Here is a 24,980-nt window from a genome sequence, read left to right as displayed (position 1 = left end):
GATTGGCTCACAACATCTTTGTGGTATTCCAATGATCACAGCCTACCAACTTGAAAATAATGTGTTCATACCTACTCTCTGTCTGTTAACCAATTCTCAATCTGTACTGGTATAATCGCTTCAATCCAATGCACTCTAATGTTACTTACTAGCCTGTTGTGTGGAACCTTATCAAAAATCTTCTGAAAATCCATTGGTTCTCCTTTATCTATGCTACAAGTCATATCCACAGAAAATTCCACAGGTTTGTCAAATATAATTTATCTTTCATGACTGCATGTTTGATATTGGCTGGGTTCTGTCAGGTGGGACTAGATTGGGTTGGGATAGCTGGTCGGCATGGATGGGTTGGATGGAAAGGTCTGTTTTCATGCTGTACATCTCTATGACTCTATAATTGGTGTCATGTCAGACCAGGTAAAGTATTGAAGGTGTTCACTCCCTATGAGACTGTCAGTGCCACAATTGTCAGACTGATTCTAATGTAAAAAACAGATTTACAGAATCTTACATGGATTCATGCAGTTTTTGAACAAAATAAAATGTAATTCTGCAAGTACAAATTTACCCCACAAACTTACATGTGTATATGTGTTGAGTTTACAAACGTCTGTGAGAGGGTCTGTATATGTGTGTGAGTGTGAACGTAAGGGGGGTTAAGTCTGTGAGAGAGTGTGTGAGTGTATGAGAGAGAGATATGTGTGTGTGTGTGTGTGTGTGTGTGTGTGTGTGTGTATATACTGCATAGTGCAATGAGGCCACCTGTAGTATGACATGAACCCAAGGTCTTGGTTGAGGCCATCCCCACAGTTACCAAATTAGGCTATCAGCCTCTGCTCAGCCACTTTTCATTGTTGCCTGTCCCAAATTCCACCTTGGAAGATGGTCACCCGAAGATATGTGGTTGTTCTCCAGGGTAATTGGGGATTGGCAATAAATGCTGGCTCAGCCAGCAACACCCACATTCTAGGGCCAGTTAAACAAAATAAGAACATAAGAGCTCGCTGTAAATAACTCACTCCTACAGACCAATCATTATCAGCCTTTCTACAACACACTGATATTTTCTAGAAGCCCATTCTTAATGGTCCACTCCTCTCAGGTAATTTGCAAGAGGTTTCACTTATAAGCCCATTCTTATAAATTCACTCATATTAGGTAATTCCTGTGGATACCACATGTTTTTGGGGATCAATGCAGACTGATAACAACAGCATGAGCTAAAGTCACCACAAAGTACATTTAAAAGTCACCTGGATGAGTATATAAGCAGGAAGAGTTTAGAGGGATATGGGCCAAGTGCTGGCAAATTGGACTAGATTAGTTTAGAATATCTGGTCGGCATGGATGTGTTGGACCAAGGGTCTGTTTCCATGGTGTACGTCTCTATGACTTTCTTTCTTAACCTTGTTAAAAATCACACAATGCTAGCTTTATTTAAAAGCACTAACTTTAAGATTGCTGCTCTGTCGTCAGGCATGGTGATCCTCAGGTTAAACCACCAGCAGTTGTATCTCTCTCTGTCTCTCTAATGAGACAGTAGGACTGTGGTGACTTCATCATTACTTCTATAATGTCACTCACTTAAAGCCACTTCTATAAGCTCATTCCTAGAAGATGACCTACAATACCATCCTATAAGGTCACCCTTTATTACACACATTGCTTTAAGGTCATTCTGAAGATACAGGCACAGTTCTAAGGTACAACGTTAAAAATCACACAACACTAGATTACAGCTCATATTATAGTATACAATGACACTCCATAACCACTTGATGAAGCGATGCTCCAAAAGCTAGAGCTTCCAAATAAACCTGTTGGACAATAACCTGGTGTTGTGTGATTTTTAACTTTGTACACCCCAGTCTAACACCGCCTCTCCAACATCTATAAGGTGACTGACTCCTACAAGACCACTCTTGTATAGCCACTGCTATCATGTCACTGTAACATCATGCTTCACGGTGACTCTCAAATGACTTTCCTATACTTGACCATTCCAATGAGCCCTATCTAATAACGTAACTCCATAAAGAAACCGCGCTAATTCTTATTGGATTGCAGAGGAAAGGATCATTCTCTCCGCATAAGCTCAAATCTGACGTTCAAAACTCAAGAATTTTACTATCACACCTTCCTCTTTCACTCTGGATCCACTCCCACATCAGGTCTACTCCCGAAACATTCCCTCTAAAGTGCCATCTGCTGTTGGGTGGAGAGAACAGCAGTGAGAGTTGGCCGATGCAGAAGATGAAAGTGAAACTTGCATTCAATTTGGGCGTTGTTATGAACTTTACCCAAAGGCCTACAATCGGCGGACCACGATTTTTAATTTAAAAAGGAGTAAAGATGTTTTAGTCAGAAAAGCAATCGGGGTAAGTTTGAAACAGTTTTTTGAAGATGTTAAATGCTAGAGATTTTGTAAAAACGATCAGTGGGTTCACATGGCAGTGTCGGGTTTGTGTACCATTCGGTGTCTTTAATTCAGGGTTTTTTTTAATTCTACGTTCCCACAAAGTTAAGGGCTGGTGTGGTCCTTGGGTGGCTCATGTCTGGTTCAGGGTGGTATTGCGAACCTTGTTCTTGGTGAAACTGGACGGAAATGTGCCAGTTTTCCAAGTGGACATATTCTAACCTCGGAGTTACCAGTTCCCTGTTTCGCACCCAAGGTTACAGCCAGCAATGTCATTTCCCACTCTTTGCTGATCATATATCGTCGACTGGTGAGAACAATTGCACCCTGGTGAGTTCTACTCCTCGCTCATCTTCCCATTCCACCCTCAAACCTGTACTCGGCTAAAACTTTTCCACCTCTGTCCCGACTGACATCTCTGCCAGTCTCCTAACGCTTCTGTGCCTCTCCAATCCTGCTCTCTTGTACCCAGAACCCAGAAATTCCTAACTTGCCATCCCCAAACTCTCAACTCTGCGGAGTACACTCGATAGGCCGAATGGTCTATTTCTGCTCCAATGTCTTATGGTCTCAGATGTTCCCTAAAACTTAACTTATTGATTCGATTCCAGACAGTATGAAGACAGGCTGTGGGCCCAACAGGTCCACACTGACTCTCCGAAGAGTAACCCACCAAGACCCATTCCCCAACATTTACACCTGATTAACGCACCTAACAGTGTGCAATTTAACATGGCCAGTTCACCTAACTTACACATCTTTGGATCGTGGGAGGAATCAAGTTGCCCGAGGTAGTGATTGAACCCGGGTTCCTGATGCTGTGAGGCAGTAGTGCTAATTACTGAACCACAGTGTCCAGTGGCTCAATGTTTGAAGAGAGAGGTGGTTTCTTTTTTTTTGCATCCGTTTATAGGATCGTTGTTTTTCTGTCCCATCTATAATTGGAGGTTAACTAAAAATGCTAAAGATAATATAAAACTTACTTTTTAAAAAAATATATAGCCGTGCAAAGGCAGGTTTGGTCAGAGTATACAAAAAGACTCAAAAGATTAATAGCAAGTTCTTTTTGAGGAGGCTATATGTGCTGTGGATAAAGACAACTGGTGGATGAAGGGACTGTGTTTCGATATCCAGAAATAATTTAATGCGATGCCACATCAAATGTTATTGTGGAAAGTAAAAGCACATGAATATTGGCAATGATTAAAAAAAATTAGCTAGCTAACAGAAAGCAGGAAATAGGTATGAATGGGTTTTTTTTTGGTTAAATGTACCAAGTGGTGTCCCACAGGGATGAGTGCTGGAACTGAAACTTTTTTCAACTAAAATAAATGACGTAAATGAAGGATGGAGTATATAGTGCCAAATTTGCTGTCAACATGAGAATAAGTCAGAATGTAAGCTGTGTAGAGGACACAGGTTACAAAAAAAAAGTTGAGTATGCAAACGTGTTAAATGGTGTAGAATGTAGGAGAATATGAAATTGTCAATTTTTGCTGAAAGAGTTTTTTTTTTAAAAATGCTCTATTTAAATGGTGAGACAGTGCAGAGCTGTGAGATGTAGAGGGATCTGTCAATCTTCATGGACAAATCACTAACATTCACTAAGCAGCTACAAGTAATTAGGAAAGCTAATAGAATGTTATCATGTTATTGTGAGGGGAACTGAATACCAAGTTTGGGAGATTATACTTCAGTTATACAAGATCCTGATGAGGCTGCAATGGAGTACTCTGCACAATATTTGTTCAGGAAGGATGCAAGTGCATTGGAGGCAATTCAGAGGAGGTTTGCTGGACTTATACCTGGAATGGTATGTAATCTAATGAGGAAAGGTTGGACACAAACTTGTCTCCATTGGAGTTTAAATAAAGAGTTGAAACTTTAAAAAAAATTTGAGGGCTGTTGGACAGGGTAAATGTGAGAGGATGTTTCCTGTTATCGATGAATCTAGCTCCCTCTAAGTGTAATCTGATTCTGTCCCTGAGAATTGCTGAAAGCAACAACTAAAATCTGAGGACTGGATGGTGTAAGCATGAAGTCCCCTTACAAAAAGGAGTGAATAGAGTGTCTGATTTCCAATTGTCACAGAAACAAGATGCTCTCCAGCATTTCTTTGACAGCGCCTTCCAATGTGTGAATTCTCCCATCTAGAATGTCAAAACCAGCAGATGGAACTCCTCCATCTGCAAGTTCCCATCAAAACCATTCAACATCCTGATTTGTCATTCCTGATAGTGTCACTGAGTCAAAATCCTACTTCTTTCTTCCTTCCTCACAGCACTGTGCACATACTGCAAGGACTACAGTGCTTCAAGGTTGCAGCTCAAGTCCACCATCTCAAGAGCAAGAGGGGATGGTCAATAAACCTAGCCAGTGATGGTAATATATCAAGTGTTTAAAAATGCTTGCATTCTAAGAGTGTGTACACAGTCACTAATCAATCTGAAACATGACCAGAAATTGCTGGATAAACTCAGCGAGTCTGGCAGTATCTTTGGAGAGAAATCAGTTAGTGTTTCAGGTCAAGTGACTCTTCCTCAGATTTATGATCTGGATTTCATGAGGAACCTCTTTTATCCATTGAGAATGTGGAACTTGCTCCCTCAGCTTGTAGTTAATGTGAATAATATACATTTAAAATGAATGCGGTTAAATGCATGAGGGAGAAATGAATAAGAGAAAAAAACAGAATAGGAGGAGGTTTTTGTGTAGCACAGACTTAGTGGGCTGAATGGCATGTTTCTGTGCTGTATAGTTTTTTAATAAGTCTCTGAATTGGAGAAATGGGAATGTCATTTTAGCCCCTAACAAAGTTGGTTGTATTTCAGGGTTCAGAGATTTGCTGAGAATGTTCGGATGGATAGGGCCCCAGGCCCTGCTCCGGTTTTTCCTCCTCTGGATTTCCTCAACGCTGGCAGGTGAGAGACCTCATGGCTCAACTACCTCAACAACTCACTTCCTGATGATAGGTGCTGGAGGATTGTGATGGGGGAATTGAGTTAAATTGAGTAGGTCTATGTCAATTATGGAAGCACAGCCACATGACCTGACAGCAGCTGCCCGGCAGAGAGCCAGCACTGAGTCAGTGGGCTGAACAACCAACTTTTTGTGCCATTAGGGATCTGTGTAACTTTCTAACCAATGTTTGTTCCCGTGATCAACTTGTCGAGGTCTTGCAGCTTACGTCAATGTGCGTTGTTGAAAGTTAAAGCCATCTTTTTCTCTTCCATCTGTTCCTTTGGTGATAATGTTCATCCCAAACTCACCCTCACCCCACCTCTTTCTCAAGAGCCCTGCAAATACATTGCTTTGCATTTTTGTAATTTGTGCAATCATCTCTTTATCCTAATCCTCTTGACTCTTGTAGTGAATCTACTTCCACAACGAGAGGTCTTTCAGTCTTATGATAAATTATTGATATTGCTGGCTAGGCCTGCACTGATTGTACCTTTAACATATTAAAGAATCCATAGTGCTTTGGGGTATTATAAATTGCAGAATGTCACCAGGCTCTGTAGGGAGATTAAATCAGATAACCAAAAGCTTGATTACAGAGGTAAATACAAAGGTGTGTCTTAACAGAGGAAAGTGAGGTAGCCCAAGCAAAGATTTTTTTAAAGAATTCCACAGCTTGGGGACTGAGGTAATGGGCACTGATGGTGGAACGATTCTAATTGGGAATTCACAGGAAGTCAGATGAATGCAGAGATCTTTGGAGGATTGTAGGAACTGAAAGATGTGGTGGAATTTGAACACACAAATGGGAGTTTTGAGATTGATGTGTCACTGAAACAGGAGTCACTCACTGTGGGTCATTGAACACTATGGGGTGACAGAAGAGCAGAAAGTGCGTGAGGGTCAGACGCAGGCAGGGTGAGGTTCCGATGCAGGCACCAGAGCTTCAGATAGCCACCACTTTACAGAAGAGACCGGCCAAATGTGTCAACGTAATTGAGTTGAAAAGCTAATGGAAGAAGGTTTCAGCAGTGGACAGGCTGATTTGAGGGTGAAATTGAACAGTGTTACAAAGGTAAGAATTGCTGAACCTAGCAAAGATATTAATGTGCTGCCAGAAGCTCAACTCCTGGGTTCAACTTTATACACAGGTTAGAAGTAGGCCAGCTTAATCACTGAGTGTCACTAAGGAGAGAGCTGGAGCTGGTAATAGTGCATTACAGGTATCAACAACCCATTGTCCTTGTATTTAAAGAAAATTCTTTTCATGTTCCAAGAATGAGAGGTTGAAACTTATAATTAGTGATGGACAGCCAAGATGTCGGTAAGATGTTTACCCAAGTGGAGGAGTTGAGAACCATGTGGCACTGTTTTGTTTTTAAATGCATTTTGGGACTGAAATGAGAATTTTGTTTTAACTTGGTGGTGAATCTCTGGAGTTCTCTACCATGGAAAGCTGTGGGAGCTCAGTCTTTGGATACCTTTAAGGTTGAGATTGATAAATTGCTGATTACTAATGGTGTAAAGGGTGGGATGGTAATTCAATCAGCCATTGTATTAAATGGTAGAGCAGACTCGATAGGCTGAATGGTTTAATCCTATTCTTCTATTGCCAACTGCTCTCTGACTGACTTGTCAATTCTCTTCAACCTGGGGCAGTTGTGAGTTCAAGCCTCGCTCTGCTAGTGCATACAGTTTTTCCTTATTGACTTTCTCAAAACACTTGTTTCCATCGTATCTCCCCTTTGCCTTCTCTACTGTACAGAGCTAGATCCCAGCCACTCCAGTCTCTCTGCTGAAATGAAGACCATCATCCCTTACTAATGTGGCAAATCTCTCTTGAATGTCACATTTGTAAATCAATATCGTGTACTTTATTTCTTGAAAATCCCTTGACTCCTGAAGAAGCTGCTTTATTCCGTCCACTGATTGCTGTTCCTCCTAACTCCTCCATCTCTTCTCTCAGCATTCACTGAAACATCCTTCCTTTCCCAGACGACTTCCAACTCTCCTGCTCCCAGCGCCCAGTTGTGGCTGAGGTTGGTGACACAGTTGTGTTGGAATGCCAGCTGGCCCCTTCGCTGCCCCTCAAGGGTTTGGAAATCCGCTGGACCAAAGGCAAAGAGCTGGTGCATCTCTACAGATTCGAGCAGGATGAGAACACTGAGCAGTCTGCTGACTACAAGGACAGGACCCAACTGTTTGCCAGCGAATTCCAGAGAGGCAATGTTTCCCTGAAACTCAAGCAAGTCGTGTTGCCGGACAGTGGGATATACAAGTGTTTTGTGGAATCGGAAGCCCATGGATTCAAAGATGCAAATATCATCCTGAATGTGGCGAGTAAGTACTTTCCTGGCATTTGTTTCTAATCCAGTGATCAATGCAGGCTGGCACGTTGAATTTTCAAATCCGAAACAAAGAAGGAAATTTTACTGGAAAGTCTCACTAGCAATAGCCGAGTGGGAAACTGAATTAATGTTTTGAGTTCAATGACTCTTCAGAAACTCCAGCCTCCAGTCGGAGCAAGCAGCCTCAACTCAAGGTACAAGCCTTATGTCCATATGCCCAAAGAGACTGGGGTGGAAGCTGAAAAATCTCCCAGTGTTTGGCCAACTGAGCCAATCTGACAGGGGAGAGTGGCTCAGTGGTTAGCACTGCTACCTCACAGCACAAGAGACCTGAGTTCGATCTCAGCCTCGGGCAACTGCCTGTATGGAAAATGCACATTCTCCCTTCATTTGCATGGGTTTCCTGTGGGTGCTCCAGTTTATCCTACTGTCGGAACATGTGCAGCTTAGATGGATTGGCCATACTAAACTGCCTGTAGTGTCCAGGAATGTGCAGGCTAGATGGATTAGCCATGTGAAATGCTGGGATTGGGCAGAGTGGGTTGGTTGGGCTGTGGAATTTTAACAGGACAGGCCAGGGCCGACACAGGAAGGATATTCCTGATAACCAGGGAGTCCAGAACCAGCGGTCACAGCCTAAAGGCATGAGGTAAGCTTTTTAGGATTGAGATCGAGATAAATTTCTTCACCCTAAGAGTGGTGAGCCTGTGGAATGCTCTACCACGAAAAACGGTTGAGGCCAAAACCTTGTGCGTTTTCAAGCAGGAGTTAGATCTTGTTCTTCAGGCTACAGGGACCTAAGGATATGGAGAGAAAAGCAGGAACAGGGAACTGAGATGGATAATTAGCCATGATCATATAAAATCATTGAATAGGCTCAAAGGGTCACATGGTATACTCCTGCCCCTATTTTCAGAGTTTTGAATGTTTTACGGGGAGTGGGCATCACTGGTTGGGCAAGCCATCCCCAGAATAAGGTGGTTGGCGAGTTGCCTTCCTGAACCACTCTGGACCTTCGGATGTAGGGAAACCCGCATTAAAGTTGGGGTTGGGGGAGGGGAGTAGGGGGAGGGGGAGGAGAGGGTGGGCTCGGAAGCTTCAGAAATTTGACCCAGTGACAGTCAAGATGTGGTGATATATTTCCAAGTCAGGATGGTATATCTTGGAGGGGTGCTTGCAGATAGTGTTGTTCCCATTCATCTGCTGCCCCTGTCCTTCCAGGATTTAGAGGCCAGGGGTTTGGACGGTGCTGTTGGAAGAGCCTTGAATTACTACAGTGCGTTCTTGGAGATGATATGTACTGCTGCTACTGTGCATCAGTGAGGGAGGAAGTGCTTCTTGAAGAGGCTGGATGGGGTGACAAGTAATTGGGCTGCTTTGGCTTGGATGCTTCCAACCCCCCTCCCCCACCCTAGTGTCTTTGGAAACGTGAACATAAGGCTTGTATCTGAAGTTGAGGCTGCATGCCCCACCTGCTTCCAACTGGAAGCTGAAGTCACCGAACAATCATTGAACTCAAAATATTAACTTGGTTTCACACCCCACGATTGCTACTGAGTCTTTCCAGTATTAATCTGTTTCTGTTTCGGATATGAAAGTTCAACGTACCAGCCTGCACTGATTGCTGGAGAGGCAAATTTGAAAGGATAATGAGCTTCTGAGAGAACAAATTACTCTTCTCTGCTGTAAATAGGAGGCTGCTTTGTTGTAAACTGTGCCCAGGTTCTGGATTCCCCTATTAACGGGATGGGCTGGGGCTGGGGATACCCATTCAGCATCTGTTCATGTCAAGCCACCTCAAATCCACTGTTTCGATATCACTGCTTCACTGTTATTCATATTTGGACCCTCTGAAGGAATACAGGGAGGTTTTATTCTGCATTTTAACCCCTTCTTGTCCCTGTCCCGGAAGTGTTTGATGGGCGCAGTATCGGGAGAACTTTGAGGTTTGAAAAGTAGGGAGGTTGTTACATCTCCCCCCCACCCCAAACCTCACTGTATTCACCCATGCTGTCCCTGTCCTGGGAGTATTTGATAGAGACGGTGTTGAGGGGATGTTCTTTTGCATTTAAAAGTTGAGGTCGCCGCTCATTTTTTTTCTCAATTGCAAGGAATAACAGACCCAGCCAACTCAACCTCTCCTTGCAAACTAGCATCTCATTTTGGGAATCAACTCAGTGCACCTTTCCCTGACCTATGCAAGTATATCCACTTTCATGCATGGAACCAAAACTGAACACCATACGCTGGTCTCACTAATACCCTGCACCATTGTGACAAATCACCGGATGGGATCTGAACCCATGAAGTTCTGACTCAAAGAGGGAGGGTACCACCACTAAGGTGGGGCTGACTCTTTCTGAGATCCTCTATCCTGTAGCCTCATTTTTTTTGTTTGAAAAGAACTGAGTCTAATTGCTTTGGCAGGTTTTGGAGAATGGCCTACAATCAATTTGAACAAATACACGGGAAGCGGAATCCAGCTGCAGTGCAAGTCCGCGAACTGGTTTCCCTCACCCATAGTGCAGTGGAGCAATGAGAAAGGTGATATCCTGACACAGCAGGAACAGCCAGGAACAGAGGAGAACGGCTTAGTCACCGTGAAGAACAACATTGATGTGACCAGTGATTCTGGGAACACCTTTAGCTGTCTACTACAAAGCGACATACTGAACAAGACAGTCAGTGTAATGTTCTATGTCCCAGGTAAGTGAGCTTTGTCTCTCTGTGTGCCTGCTTGTATGACCATGTACACTATAATTGGCATCACCTCCAGCCAACATCCCATTGTGATGTGCTAATCTTTAAAACATTTGCTGTCCTTAAAACAAACAAGTGGGATAACAAAACTTTTGTTTTTTTCTAATTACTGTGAAATTCGATTTTATTTATTATTGTTACACATACCAAAATACAGTGAAAGTTATTGTTTTACAAACTAACCAGGCAAATCCTACCTTACATAAGTACATAAGGGTAATAAAACAGAATATGGAATATTGTATTCCAGCAATAGAGAAGGTGCATAGAAAGATCAACTCTAATGTGAGAGATTTGTTCATAAGTCTGATAACAGCAGGGAAGAAGGTGTTCTTGGATCTGTTGGTGCATGTTTTCAAAATTCTGGGTCTTCTGCCTGATGGAACTCACTGTAACAGGGCAGGAATTGGTCTTAGGTGTTGGCTGCTTTGCCGAGACAGCAGGAAGTATAGTTGGAGTCACCATAGAATCTCTACAGTGCGGAAACAGGCCAATTGACCCAACAAGTCCACGTGGACCCTCCGAAGAGTATCCCAACCAAACCCAATTCCCTTCTCTATCACACTACATTTCCCATGATTAATGCATCTAACCTCCACATCCCTCAACTTTATGAGCAATTTAACATGGGCAATTCACCTAACCTGCACATCTTTAGACTGTGGGAGAAAACTGGAGCATCCAGAGGAAGCCTACACAGACACTGGGAGAATGTGCAAATGCCACACAGACAGTTGCCTGAAGCTGAAATCCAATGTGAGGCCATGGCACTGTGAGGCTAACCACTGAGCCACTGTACCATCCATAATTAATTGGAAGGAAGATTGGTTTTCATGATGGGAAGCACTGCATTTTCAACTGCGTATAACTTCTTCATTCCCTCCATGTCCTATTCTGCACCTCCGCAATCCTTCCTAACAATATTCTTCTCCAGTGACTCATCGCCATTGACTGTCCCTTGACCCACTCTGACCTTCCTCCAGTCTCAATGACTGTGTGCTGTAAACCTTTCCACCTTCTCTTACCCTCAGCTCTCCTCTGATTCTAGCCTGTTGTGCATCCCCCGATTTTCATCCTGCTCCCTCCTGTGAAAGTGCCTTCATCTGCTTGTGCCCCAGCCCCCGAAATTCCCTCTCTAAATATCACTAGCCCTCTGCCTCACATTCCTTTATTTTAAATTTAAGCTGTTTCTCAATACCTTTTTGTCAGAACAAGCTTTTGGTCATCAGACCTATAATCTCTTTACATTACTTGGTGGTTGATCCTCTCTGCTCGGAAACATTTACTTCAAAACAGGTGCTTTGTAAACGCAGGAACCCCAACTGTGGGTCAGGAACAGACACTCAGGGCTATTAGTTGTTCCAGCAAACCCCTTTACTCAATGGTGATGGGGTCGGCGGTGAGGATAAAAGATGAGGGCAGGATTAGAGCATCTGACTTATTGTCGGTTTAATGTATTTGCAATCATTTCATTCCACTTTCTTTCTCCAGATGAATTTTATCCCGTGACATCTATTTGGCTTTACATGTTTCTCTTGATTTTCTTTGGCATCCTTGCGGTCATCGCTGGCCTCTTTATTTTCTTCAGGAAACAACGGAACTACATCCGAGGTAGGAAATTATACATTGTGACCATGGGTACCTAATTGGCAATTATTTTTGATTTTGAATGGGGTTATGTTGTTGTTATGTACCTTCTCCGCCCAACCCAAACCCCATTGTGAATGGTGAGGACAGCGGATGCTTAGGAACACCACCACTTGCACGTCCCCCTCCAAGCTGCTTACCACCCTGACTCAGAAAGATTCGCCATTCCTTCGTTGTCACTGGGTCAAAATCTGGGACCTCCATCTTGAACAGCACTGTGGGAGTCCCCAGATCCCAAGGACTGCAGTGGCTCAACAGGATAACACGACACAACCTCATTGTGGGCTGTAATGCTGCAGCAAGGCCTATCGCTTGTGAAAGAAAATGAATGGGAAGGTCCGGTTAAGTTCGAAGACAGAGAGAGCTTTAATAATCTCCTTCTGTTTACTGCTTTGTGATCTTCTGTAGGCAATGCCTTTTAACCCATACATACACTTTTCCCAAACCTCCTTACCCCCAGATAACCAACTCTGTCTCCCTGTTATTTCCCCCACCTACAAATCAGCCCCCACCTCTTTGTACAGCCTGAGGTGTTTGAAGGGGAGACTGGGACAAGGTGTCAACGATATGTTGATGTTGAATATCTGTCACCTGATTGATAATCCACACTCACCAATATTGATGACTCTCTCTCTCTCTCTCCTCTTTTCCAGAACTAACCATGCGGCCATCAGTAAATGGTGAGAAGAAAACAGAAACTTACACTTTATATTGCTGTTAACAATCTTGGGGAGCCAGGCTATGTCACTCTCTTAGCTCCCACCCCTCATACTCACCACCAACCCCCAAACCGACCCGCCCATTGGGATTTGTATGGGACAGTGGGTCAGACACTGTCAATCTCTCTTTTGACCCACACCCTCGCAGGACTGGGTGGGACAGTGGGTCAGAAACTGTCCTTTTTCCCCACCTTGCGTTGAACAGTGGGTCAGATACTGTCCTTTCCCCCTGGCCTCTGGGACTAGATGGGACAGTGGGTCACACACTGTCCTTTCCCCCTGGCCTCTGGGACTAGATGGGACAGTGGGTCACATACTGTCCTTTCGCCCCGGCCTCTGAGACTGGATGGTACAATGGGTCACAGACTGTCCTTTCCTCTCCCTTGCCTTAGGGGCTGGATGACAGTGGATCAGATGCTGATGCACACACGCATGCGCACATGTGCCACTACCTGGCTGGGACAGTGGGACATAGAATCACAGACCTTGTAACAGTGCAGGAGGGGCCATTTGGCTGTCCAAAGGAGCAGGTGTCTTATTGCCATTCTCCTACCTTCTCCCTGTAACCCTGCACATTATCTCTTTTCAGAGTAGTGTCTGATTTCCCCTCTAAGCCTCAATTAAACCTGCCTTCTCGGTTATCTCAGTGCATTTCAAACCTTAACCACTCACTGGATAAAAATGGTGTTCCTTCATGTCACTTCTGCAGCTTTGACAAATTATTTTAACTTTGCTCCCTCTTAATCTTGCCCCTTGAAAGTAGAGTCACAGGTCGAGAGGATAGTGAAGGTGTTTGGTATGCTTACTTTTATTGGTCAGCCTATTGAGTAGAGGAGTTGGGAGGTCATGTTACAGCAGTACAGGACATTGCTTAGGCCACTTTTGGAATATCACATGCAATTCTGGTCTCCCTTCTATTGGAAGGATGTTGTGAAACTTGAAAGGGCTCAGAAATGATTTACAACGATGCTGCCAGGGTCGGAGGATTTGAGCAACATGGAGAGACTGAATTAAGCTGGGGCTGATTTCCCTGCAACTTCGGAGGCTGAGGGGTGATGTTGCAGAGGTTTATAAAATCAGGAGGAGCATGTATAAGGTAAATAAACAAGGTCTTTTCCCTGGGGTGGGGGAGTCCAGAACTAGAGGGCATAGGGCATAGGTTTAGGGTAAGAGGGGAAAACTTTAACAGGGATCTAAGGAGCAACTTTTTCATGCAGAGGATGGTGCATGTATGGAATGAGCTTCCAGAGGAAGTGGTGGAGGTTGGTATAATTACAACATTTAAAAGGCATCTGGATGAGTATATGAACAGGAAGGGTCGAGAAGGATATGGGCCAAGTGCTGGCAAATGGGACTAGATTAATTTAGGATATCTGGCCGGCATTGACGAGTTGGACCAAATGGTCTGTTTTCATGCTGTACATCTCGATGACTCGAAGAACACTTGGGATCACTCTTCTAAACCTGTTCTGCAGTTTTTTGCAATGCCTTCATGTCCTTCCTAAAGTGTGGCGCTCAGAACTAGGTCCTAGACTGCAGCTGAAATTGGCCTTGTTTCTGTGGTAAGTTCAACACCACCTCCTTGCTATTGTGCCCTGTCTCAATCAGACGCTGGGGTTTCAACCTGGAGTTATGTCTTGATGTTGGGACAGAGCTAGATGGACCTCGTCAGTGGGACTAACAAATGTTAGGCCTGGGAAGGATGTTCAACAGGAGCCAGTCCGGAAAATGTTGCATTGTCGAAATCAGAGGCACCTGAATGAGGATCAGTGGGCTTTGCTTTTATCGAATCTGTTTCTTTTAGTGACTTGTGCTGTTTTTGTATTTTAGAGTATAATACGAAGAAATCCGAAAATGGTAAGCAAACATTCCTGAATGTTCTGAAAGCATTGCTGTCAATTTCCTGGCCTTGTAATAAGTGAGACAGATGATAGAGAACAGAACAGTCCTAGGGGCACTGGACAGAGGGGAGTTGGTCAATTTTAATGTAACTCTCCCAGGAGAAATCTAATTGTGCTAGAATCAGGGCAGTGTTGTACTTTTTAAAGTATTATTTTTAAACCATCTTCGCCACACCGCACACTTACGCAATTAAAACTCCTGCTGCTGTCTTTTTCTGTTGAAAATGGTTGGAAATGCACAGAAGGAGGGTGACAGGTCTGAAGGAGGGTCACTGGACCTGAAAGGTTAATTCTGCTTTCTCTCCAAAAGTGCTGCCAGACCTGCTTTCTCCAGCAATTCCTGTTTATATATAGGCATCCGCGGTGCTCTACTATATTTTCGGGTTAGGCCATCTGGGGTCTGAGTGATGTGAAACATAGCCAATCAAGTGCTGATCAAAGGAGCGATGTGCAGTGGGAGTGAGCGTGTGGATGGGAATGGCTGTCTCCTCTTTTGTCGGATCCTTCTCCTGGGATCCCTTGGTTTAAATCCTCAGGAAGTTCCTGAAACACGTTTAAAAATGCATGATTCAAATCAGAGAGGTCGTTTCTGCTTTTTAAAAAAAATGTTATGTCCTTTTTTTTGCAGAGAAACTCACAAACCAAATGGGTAAGACCTCCGGCAAAAGGATTGTAAATAAGCGTGGAAGAGAGGGTTTGTCATTATTTATTGTGCTTGATATGGTGGATGGATAATTCACCCAATCCCCCTCAATAGTGGGCAGTTTGGAATTTGTTCTGAACATAACGGTCAAGCTTGTTCCAGCAGAGAACACTGGTATCGGCAATATTCACTCCCTTAACTCCATATCCCTGTGGTCTCTGTGATTCTGACTTTGGCAAGCAACCATATTCCTATTCCTGGGATCACAGCAGCACCGAGGTGTTAGCTGTGACTCAAGTGTGGCATTCTGAGTCCAAAAAGTTCTAGTCCAACCCTACTACATGGGGAGAAAATCAAGACTGACTCTCAAAATGCAGTACTGAGGCAGTGCTACACTGTCACTGTCACCTTTACCTTGAGATGTTAAATTGAGGTCTGTCGGTGGATGTAAAAGATCCCAAGGATCTTGCTATTTGGGAGAACAGCTGGAGAGTTCTCCCTGTGTCCTGCTAAATGTTGATTGAAACTGCGACTGAAACATGTTTCCTTCAGCAATGTCTGCACCTCAAAAAGTACGCCATTAGCTGTGAAAAGTCTGGATATCAATGTTGTTGAGTTTCCACATGCCTGCTCTTCCTCTGCACCTTGTCGACAATGTCAGCTGACTGGCCCTGAATGATCACCATGTGATCTTTGTGTGCTGTGTCCTACTGCACCAGTAGGTGGTGAAACCACAATAAAGCGGCACCATTCTGACATTACAGGAAAAAATGTGTTTGCCCTGTGGTTGTTCGTTTGAGTGTGTTCAGTTAGTGCGTTGGGTAAAGGGAGGTGTGGAAGGGATATCTGTGACCCTGACACTATGAGTAATTTTGTTGCTTTTCCTTTCTGTCCAGATACTCACTGGAACGAGCTAGGTAAGAGGCTACCACAAGGTAGTGCATTTCAGGCGAGAATTTGAACCAAGACCCTGTCTCCCCCCCCTCAGGGATGTATGATATTCCATGGCCATTATGCCAAAGAAGAACAAGGTGGTTCGATCCTGGCCAATGTTTATTTCTCAACCACCATTGATTTTAAAACTGATTTGTTACCAGTTGGCAGGCAGAGGCCTAGGAGTCTTATTACTGACTGTTTGGTTATCCAGAGACCCAGGTAATCCTCTGGGAACCCAAGTTCAAATCCTGTCATGGCAGCAGGGATGTTATTGGCTGGAGGGTGTGGTTACAATGTGACTGGATTAATAAGAGCCTTCTGTTATAACTTCAAAAGGAGAAGATTACATTCTGTCTCTGCACCTTGATCCCATTGTCCCTGTTCTCTAACCCCACATCATCTGAACGTACAATAATACAAGATACAAGAGCAGGATTAGACCCTTCGGCACTCAAATTGGTTCTGTCATTCAGTACAATCAGGGCTGTTCCTCGGCTTCATTTCCACTTTCCTGCCCACTTCAAATTCTCTCATCAGCCTGCTAGAGGAGATTGACTAACTCATTGATAAAACAATTCTTTAATGACTGCAGAGAGCTGTGATCCCTTGATATCAAGGTCTCCCCTGTTTTATTTGTGATCTCGTTGGTCAACTGATTCTGTAACTTTTGGGGGGGTGCGGGGGTGCGCTTGGTTGCATGTACATGCCTCTCCATCGAGAGATGGTATGCACACCACAGCAAAAGTACAGAAAGGGAAACAATGTGGCAGTTGCTAATGGTAATGTCACTTTAAGCCAGAGCCTCAATCTAAAACTGAGGACTGAGGGTTCAAATCCCACCATTGTATATAGTCAAATTTTGAATTCAAATTTAAAAATCTAGCCTAACAATGCCTGATAATTCTTGTAAAAACCCATCTGCTTCACAAATGTCCTTTAGGGAAGGAAATCAACCATCCTTAGCTGATCTAGTCTACACGTGTCTCAGCACAGTTAAGTGATTGACTCTGGGCAGTTATGATGACGCCCAGCTTCCATGAAAAGAATTAATCGCTTCCTCTGCCTTAGAAAAACCTTTTTCACTTTACACTGTTGGAACAAATAAACTGGCTGCATTCAATTCTTGCTGCTCCAACATGGTGCACAGGCTCCTTAACACTAATCACATCGCAGGGTGGAGTGCAATGGACAAAAAAACTGAGAGTTTGTCAGTAAGGTACAGTGTTAAAAGCAGAGATTTTAATTATGCTTCAGTTGTACAAGTCATTGGTGAGATCATGTTTGAACTACTTTGTAAGTATCAGTCTCTTTTTTATTAAAGCGATGGCGTAAGTGCATTGGGGATAGTTCAGAAAAGGTTCACTAGACAAATAACTGGAATTTTAAGAAGGAAAGGGTTATCGTTCAAGGATAGTTGTACAATCTAGGCTTGTATCTGCTGGAGTTTTGGAGATGACTTGACTGAAACATGCAAAATCTGGAAGGGTCCTGACAGGGTGAATTTGGAAAGGATGTTTCCTCTTCTGGTGGAGTTCTTGAATTTTCGTTTCAAGACAAAGGTATGTAGATTAGTGAGAGCAAGGAGAGGAAGTGTTATCAGTTTGGATGAGAGGGTGGAGTTTCTCCTTCGAATCCTCCCACTTCCTCCAGACCAAAGGGGTAGCCATGGGCACATGTATGGGCCCCAGCTATGCCTGTCTCTTTGTTGGCTACGTAGAACAGTCGATCTTCCATAATTACACTGGCACCACTCCCCACCTCTTCCTCCGCTACATTAGTGGGCGGCACGGTGGCACAATGGTTAGCACTGCTGCCTCACAGCGCCAGAGACCTGGGTTTAATTCGCGACTCAGGCGACTGACTGTGTGGAGTTTGCACATTCTCCCTGTGTCTGTGTGGGTTTCCTCCGGGTGCTCCGGTTTCCTCCCACAGTCCAAAGATGTGCAGGTCAGGTGAATTGGCCATGCTAAATTGCCCAGAGTGTTAGGTAAAAGGGGTAAGTGTACGGGAATGTGTGGGTTATGCTTCGGCGGGTTGGTGTGGACTTGTTGGGCCGAAGGGCCTGTTTCCACACTGTAAGTAATCTAATCTACATTGATGACTGCATTGGCGCCACCTCATGCTCCCGCGAGGAGGTTTAGCAATTCATCAACTTCACCAAAACATTCCACCCTGACCTTAAATTTACCTGGACCATCTCTGACACCTCCCTCCCCTTCCTGGACCTCTCCATCTCCATTAATGATGACTGACTTGACACTGACATTTTTTACAAACCCACCGACTCCCACAGCTACCTGGGTTACACCTCTTCCCACCCTACCTCTTGCAAAAATGCCATCTCGTATTCCCAATTCCTCTGCCTCCGCCGTATCTGCTCCCAGGAGGACCAGTTCCACCACAGAACACACCGGATGGCCTCCTTCTTTAGTGACCGCAATTTCCCTTCCCATGTGGTTAAAGATGCCCTCCAATGCATCTCGTCCACATCCCGTACCTCCGCCCTCACACCCCACCCCTCCAACCGTAACAAGGACAGAATGCCTCTGGTGCTCACCTTGCACCCCACCAACCTTCGCATAAACCAAATCATCTGCCGACATTTCCGCCACCTCCAAAAAGACCCCACCACCAGGGATATATTTCCCTCCCCACCCCTTTCCGCCTTCCACAAAGACTGTTCCCTCCGTGACTACCTGGTCAGGTCCACGCCCCTCGACAACCCACCCTCCCATCCTGGCACCTTCCCCTGCCACCGCAGGAACTGCAAAATGTGCACCCACACCTCCTCCCTCACCTCCATCCAAGGCCCTAAAGGAGCCTTCCACATCCATCAAAGTTTTACTTGCACATCCACTCATATCATTTATTGTATCCGTTGCTCCCGATGTGGTCTCCTCTACTTTGGGGAGACTGGACGCCTCCTAGCAGAGCGCTTTAGGGAACATCTCCGGGACACCTGCACCAATCAACCCCACCGCCCTGTGGCCCAATATTTCAACTCTCCCTCCCGCTCTGCTGAGGACATGGAGGTCCTGCGCCTCCTTCACCGCCGCTCCCTCACCACCAGACGCCAGGAGGAAGAACGCCTCATCTTCCACCTCGGAACACTTCAACCCCAGGGTATCAATGTGGACTTCAACAGTTTCCTCATTTCCCCTTCCCCCACCTCACCCCAGTTCCAAACTTCCAGCTCAGCACCGTCCCCATGACTTGTCCTGACTTGTCTTACCTGCCTATCTTCTTTTCCACCTATCCACTCCACCCTCCTCCCGCCCTCGACCTATCGCCTTCATCCCCTCCCCCACTCACCTATTGTACTCTATGCTACTTTCTCCCCACACCCACCCTCCTCTAGCTTATCTCTCCATGCTTCAGGCTCTCTGCCTTTATTCCTAATGAAGGGCTTTTGCCCGAAACGTCGATTTTACTGCTCCTCGGATGCTGCCTGACCTGCTGTGCTCTTCTAGCACCACTAATCCAGAATCTGGTTTCCAGCATCTGCAGTCATTGTTTTTACCTGGGTGGAGTGATCAAGTCAGCCATGAGTTTATTCGGCAGCAGAGCAGGTCAAAGGAGAAAATCTTCCTAATTTAGTGTGCGTACAGAGCGAACTGTTTCACTGTAGTTTCGGGAAGACTGAGGGGGGTGACTGGATCGAGGTTCTCTATGCAAAAGCTCAATTGGGTAGAAGTGGAGACTGTATTTCCACTTGTGGCTGAGACCAGAACCAAGGTCCATAAGTGTGAGAAAGTCGCTAATAAATCCACTCAGGAACTCAAGAGAATGTCTTCACCCAGAAAATGGTGAACTCACTAGCATCACTGCATTTGAGGGGAAGCCAAATAAACTTAAAAGCAGAAGGGAAAAGACAGTTTGATGAAATAGGTTGGGAGGTGACTTATGTGGAGCACTGTGTATCAGGATTGATGGCTCATTTCTGAGCTGCACACATTCTGTCCAATTTGGAATGATTCCTGACTCTCTCTCAATGGACACCAAACCCACAAAAACAAACCTGCCTTTTCATTGTAATGAACAGAAACTGAAGCAGATGGGGAGTTAGGGAGTTTAAGCAGATCAGGAGTAAAGGGAAACTGTTCCGGAGAAAAGCAAATTGAAAATTGATGTAAATGACCAATACAGACCACTCAGTTTTCCTGGTTCCTGCTGGTCTTAATGCACCACACAAACTGCTCACGTTGCAGTCTGTCCCCCTGTTTCCCTGTCCCTCATGTGGACATCAAGCCTCCGTATCGATGGATTACAAATTCCTGTCTCAACCTTGCCATGTGACAGCAATTCTGAACATGTGACTGCTGTCTGGGCAAAGGAATTTCTCCACAATTCTTCACTTGAATAATTTGTGACTGTTCCTTTGTCGCCTCCCCTTCCCTGCCTGGGTTCTGGCCTTCCAGCTCATTCTATCAATCATGGAGGTTTTCATGTCCTCTCAAATGCCAAACATAATTTTAAATTCCTCCATCAAGTCATGTGTTTTCAGAGTTCCTATTCTTTTCGATCTGTTCTGCTCAGAGGTGAAAGGACCAGGATCAATGATTAAGGAATGTAACTGGGCAGTGGGGATTTCCTGCCATGTTTCTATGACTGGTTAAAGTCAATTGTCCTGTGGATCCCTGATTGTACAATCAAGGTTTTCTCAGATTTGTGCTCATTGGTAAAAACATATTTAACATAAATCTGCATGATTACTAACAGTATAAAGCTTTTCACTGACTAATGTCCTTTTCCTTTTCAGGTAAAATTCGCTCTCTCCCTGAACTAGGTAAGACATGGAGTGACTTTTCGTCATCATTTAGGATGTGGGTGTTGGTGGTTGGTACAGAATTTATTGCCCATCACTGATTGCCCTTGAGAAGATAATAGAGAGCTGTAGTCCTTTAGGATTTCAAGACATCCTAGAGAGCTGATAGGGAGGGACTTTTAGGATTTAGCCCGTGACACAAACGATGGTGATTACATTTCCAAGTCAGGATGGTATGTGAGTTGGAGGGGAATTTACAGGAGCTGGTATTCCCATGTACCTGTTGCCCTTGTCCTTTTGGATGGAAGTGGTCTCTGGTTTAGAAAAAGATCATGTTGGTGGGGTTGGATTCTTACCTCTGTGTTCACTGTGGCTAAATGTAGCGCTCCCTGATGCCACAACTAAACTGTCTGATTCCTTGCTTCAGCCTTTTAGGTATTTAGTCAGCTCTCCAAGACTTGTAAGCAGGCTATCTTTTAGACAGCTTTCTGAAAACTGAATGAACGTACAGTGAATTATTTGAAAGTGATTTCATCTCAATCTGCTTGTCCATTTCAGCTGTTCAGAGAATGACTAATGCTGCAGGTAAGAATTGTGGCTCTTTAGCAACTCCGTGGTGTTTGGGGAGGTGTGGGAGTGGGGACTTCAATGAGGGAGTGGGGTGGGCAGGAGCGAATTGTTCATGTGGTGGGGAGGAGGTTATTTCATTTATGTGTGAGCGTGGAGGTGAAGGTGTCAATGGGAGTGAATTGTGCGATTGTGTGTAATTTGTTTCTTCATTTTTAGAATCACTGATCGCAGGAAGAGGCCTTTTGGCTCATTGCATTTGTGCTTGCCTTTTGAAAGAGCTATTCAGCTGTTCCTCAGCTTTTGGGGAAGTAGCAAAGCAACAACTTTTCCTTTCAAGTATTTATCCAGTTCCATTGCTTGTTGTTTAAGAATCATACTCATATCCCCCTTTTAACTAATTATCAGCGATCTGTGCCCTCGAATTACTGACCCTCCTGCCACTGACAACTGAGAAAATGAAGAGGATCTCTTCAAACTCCTGAATGGATCCATCAAATCACCTCTTCACAGAATTAGTTAGGGGATTATATAACACTGGAGTTGCCCTCTCTTTTAATTTGTTACTTAGCTGTTGTTACTCTTATTAGGGGCATATTGCATTAATTATCCATTAGTCCCCATTGTAAAAGTTTATTTATTCACAGAGAATTTGTTGGCACAGAAAGAGGCCACTCAGCCCAACGTGGGGTCCTTTGGCTCCTCCTCACCTCACTCTATCAGTTTTGCTTCTAATCCTTTCTCCCTTCTCCTTAAATCATAGAATCCATGGATTAATAGAACCCCTATAGTGTGGAAACAGGCCATTCAGCCCTACAAGTTCATACTAACCCTCCAAAGAGTAAGCCACCCAGACCCATTCCCCTACTACTCTACACTTACCCCAAACCGACAAATCCCTGAACTCTATGAGGAATTTTAGCATGGCCGATTCACCTAACCTGCACGTCATTGGATTGTGGGAGGAAACTCACACAGATGCGGGCAGAATGTGCAAACTCCACACAGACAGTCGTCTGAGACTGGAATCAAACCCAGGTCCCTGGCGCTGTAAGGTAGCAGTGCTAACCACTGAGCCACCGTACCGTTCTACGCTATTCACCTCCACCACTCCTTCTGATAGGATGGGGAACATGCTAAGGAGAGAAGTTTCTCCTGAATTCCCCATTTAAACTGTCTTATATTTAGAGACCCTGCTTCTTCTCCCCCATTTGGATCACTCATGCCCTTTCAGGGAAGGTAAATGCTGCCCTTATCCAGTCTGGCCGGCATCCGACTCCAGACTCTCTGCTGTGGATGACCCGCTAGGCAAATGAGGGATGGCCTCGCCAGTAATACTAACGTCCTGCGATTGAAATTAAAAAGAATTAAAAGCCTCAGCCTTTCCTGATGGTTAGGATCTGCTGTGTCCTGTGTGTGTAATGTTTGACCGGAACGTCTTCTCTGATGCCCTGATTTGTGTTGTGAGGCTCAGCTTTTGAAACCTCAACGTAAATAGACATTTCTGGTGTAACTCAGTAGATTTGGCAGCATTTGTGGGAACAGAGCAGAATTAACATGTTGAGTTAATGGGGATTCAACAGCCTAGTGGTATTATTACTAGACTATTAATCTAGAAATTCAGCTCATGTTCTAGAGACCTGGGTTCAAGTCCTCCCACAGCAGGTATGGGATTTGAATTCAATTTTTTTTAAAATGTCTGGAATAAAGTTTCCAGATGAAGGGCTTATGCCCAAAACGTCAATTCTCCGGCTCCTCGGATGCTTCCTGACCTGCTGTGCTTTTCCAGTACCACACTCTCTCAACTCTGATCTCCAGCATCTGCAGTCCTCACTTTCTCCTGGAATAAAGAACCTACTGATAACCATGAAACTATTGTCAGTTGTCATCGGGTTCAGTAATGTTCTTCAAGAATAGAAATCTCACCTGGTCTGGCCTATATCAATGTGGTTGACTGTTAACTGCCCTCTGGGCAATTAGGGGTGGGCAATGAATGCTGGCCCTAGCCAGTGATACCCACATCCTGTGAACAAATTTTTTAAAAAAGCCTGGTGACTCTTCATCAGAACCATTAGCAGTGAGGAGAATGTGGTATTAATATTGAAACTGGGAGGAGTGTGGGTCGGTGAGGGGAGAGGTGAGTTGAAGATGGAGCCAAGAAGAGTGAGAGAAACATGAAAGGAGTGGGCTAACAAGGAGATTAAGGATAGCAGTTCAGGACAAAAGAAAAACTGAATAAATGTGAATAAGAGCAAAGAGTGGGAGAGAATGAGTGATTGTGCTAAAAGCAACTCATATCATTAACAATACCTGGTGTGGGGTCAGTGAAAAACATGGAGGATGGAATCAAGCTGAAAATGAACATTGAGGCTGTATGGACCCCAAGTGGAAAATGCAAAGATTTTTTTGAGCTTGCTCTGAACCTGTCGCTTTCCCTTCCATATGTTTGTGGTAGATTGCATCGTCCTGGACAGTGACACTGCAAATTCAAGACTCCTGATATCCTCTGACCTGACCACTGTGAGCTGCACTGCAGGAGACAAGATTCCCGCTGACAGCAGTAGGAGGTTCCAGTCCAGGTTAGCCGTGCTGGGAAAGACCGGATTCGCCAGCGGCAGGCACTACTGGCTGGTGAAAGTGGAGAGTCATTCTGCCTGGGACCTGGGAGTAGCCAGGGAGTCGGTAACCAGGGAGGGAAAGCTACCTTTGAGCCCTGAAAATGGATACTGGACGATTGGGCACGATGGGGAGAGATACTGGGCCAACTTCACCAACCCTTTGGAAATCATGTGCAGAGAGAAACTCCAGAGAATTGGAATATACGTCAACTATGATGCTGGACAGGTTCTGTTCTATGATGGCGCTACCAACTCACACCTCTATAGTTTCACCTGCAGCTTCGAGGGGCTTATTTTCCCCTTCCTCAATCTCTCAGAGTCTGGGAAATGTTCCATTTTACAATCAACCCCCCTATTGCCCAATTCAAATCACTGAGTGGATCAAGTTTCTCCCAATTGGACCATTGGTTGTGATGTCATTGGCTAATGTGTTGTGGAGTGGCAATGCCACCCCCATAAAGTCACATGACCCATATGGATGCTATCTTACTCCTGGTGATTTTCCCATAGAATTGGGAATCAATGGTCCTCTCGGATTTGCCATTATTAATCACTTTGGGCTGGAGGAAATGGGGAGAAATGGGCAGACTGTATTAGGAGAATAGAAGCAGAGTTTGGGAGAAGGTTTGTAGCTCGGGTGCTCGTTGTTGTGGTTCTGTTCGCCGAGCTGGGAATTTGTCTTGCAAACGTTTCGTCCCCTGT

The 24,980-nt window shown here is 44.6% G+C and overlaps 1 protein-coding gene across 1 annotated transcript; it reads left to right on the top strand.

Moving 5' to 3' along the window:
• The first annotated feature begins 2,236 nt into the window (after nt 1-2,236).
• Nucleotides 2,237-24,980, top strand: LOC140455307 (butyrophilin subfamily 1 member A1-like). Its single transcript, XM_072550078.1, has 12 exons — nt 2,237-2,378; nt 5,248-5,337; nt 7,370-7,714; nt 10,150-10,428; nt 11,974-12,093; nt 12,783-12,809; nt 14,679-14,705; nt 15,378-15,398; nt 16,289-16,309; nt 21,088-21,114; nt 21,652-21,678; nt 24,116-24,980. The coding sequence occupies exons 2-12, from the start codon at nt 5,268-5,270 to the stop codon at nt 24,652-24,654; spliced, it is 1,503 nt and encodes a 500-aa protein (XP_072406179.1). The 5' UTR covers nt 2,237-2,378; nt 5,248-5,267; the 3' UTR covers nt 24,655-24,980.

The sequence above is a fragment of the Chiloscyllium punctatum genome, chromosome 30, assembly GCF_047496795.1.
Source record: "Chiloscyllium punctatum isolate Juve2018m chromosome 30, sChiPun1.3, whole genome shotgun sequence".
NCBI lineage: Eukaryota > Metazoa > Chordata > Chondrichthyes > Orectolobiformes > Hemiscylliidae > Chiloscyllium > Chiloscyllium punctatum.
The sequence above is the reverse complement of the archived record's forward strand: the minus strand, read 5'-3'. Positions and strand labels throughout refer to the sequence as shown.

Excerpts from the sequence above, each read along its gene's own strand:
- LOC140455307 (XM_072550078.1), top strand. The coding sequence starts at position 5,268 with ATGTTCGGATGGATAGGGCCCCAGGCCCTGCTCCGGTTTTTCCTCCTC. Across the intron at positions 12,094-12,782 it reads ACAACGGAACTACATCCGAG|AACTAACCATGCGGCCATCA; the intron begins GTAGGAAATTAT and ends CCTCTTTTCCAG. Across the intron at positions 12,810-14,678 it reads CATGCGGCCATCAGTAAATG|AGTATAATACGAAGAAATCC; the intron begins GTGAGAAGAAAA and ends TTTGTATTTTAG.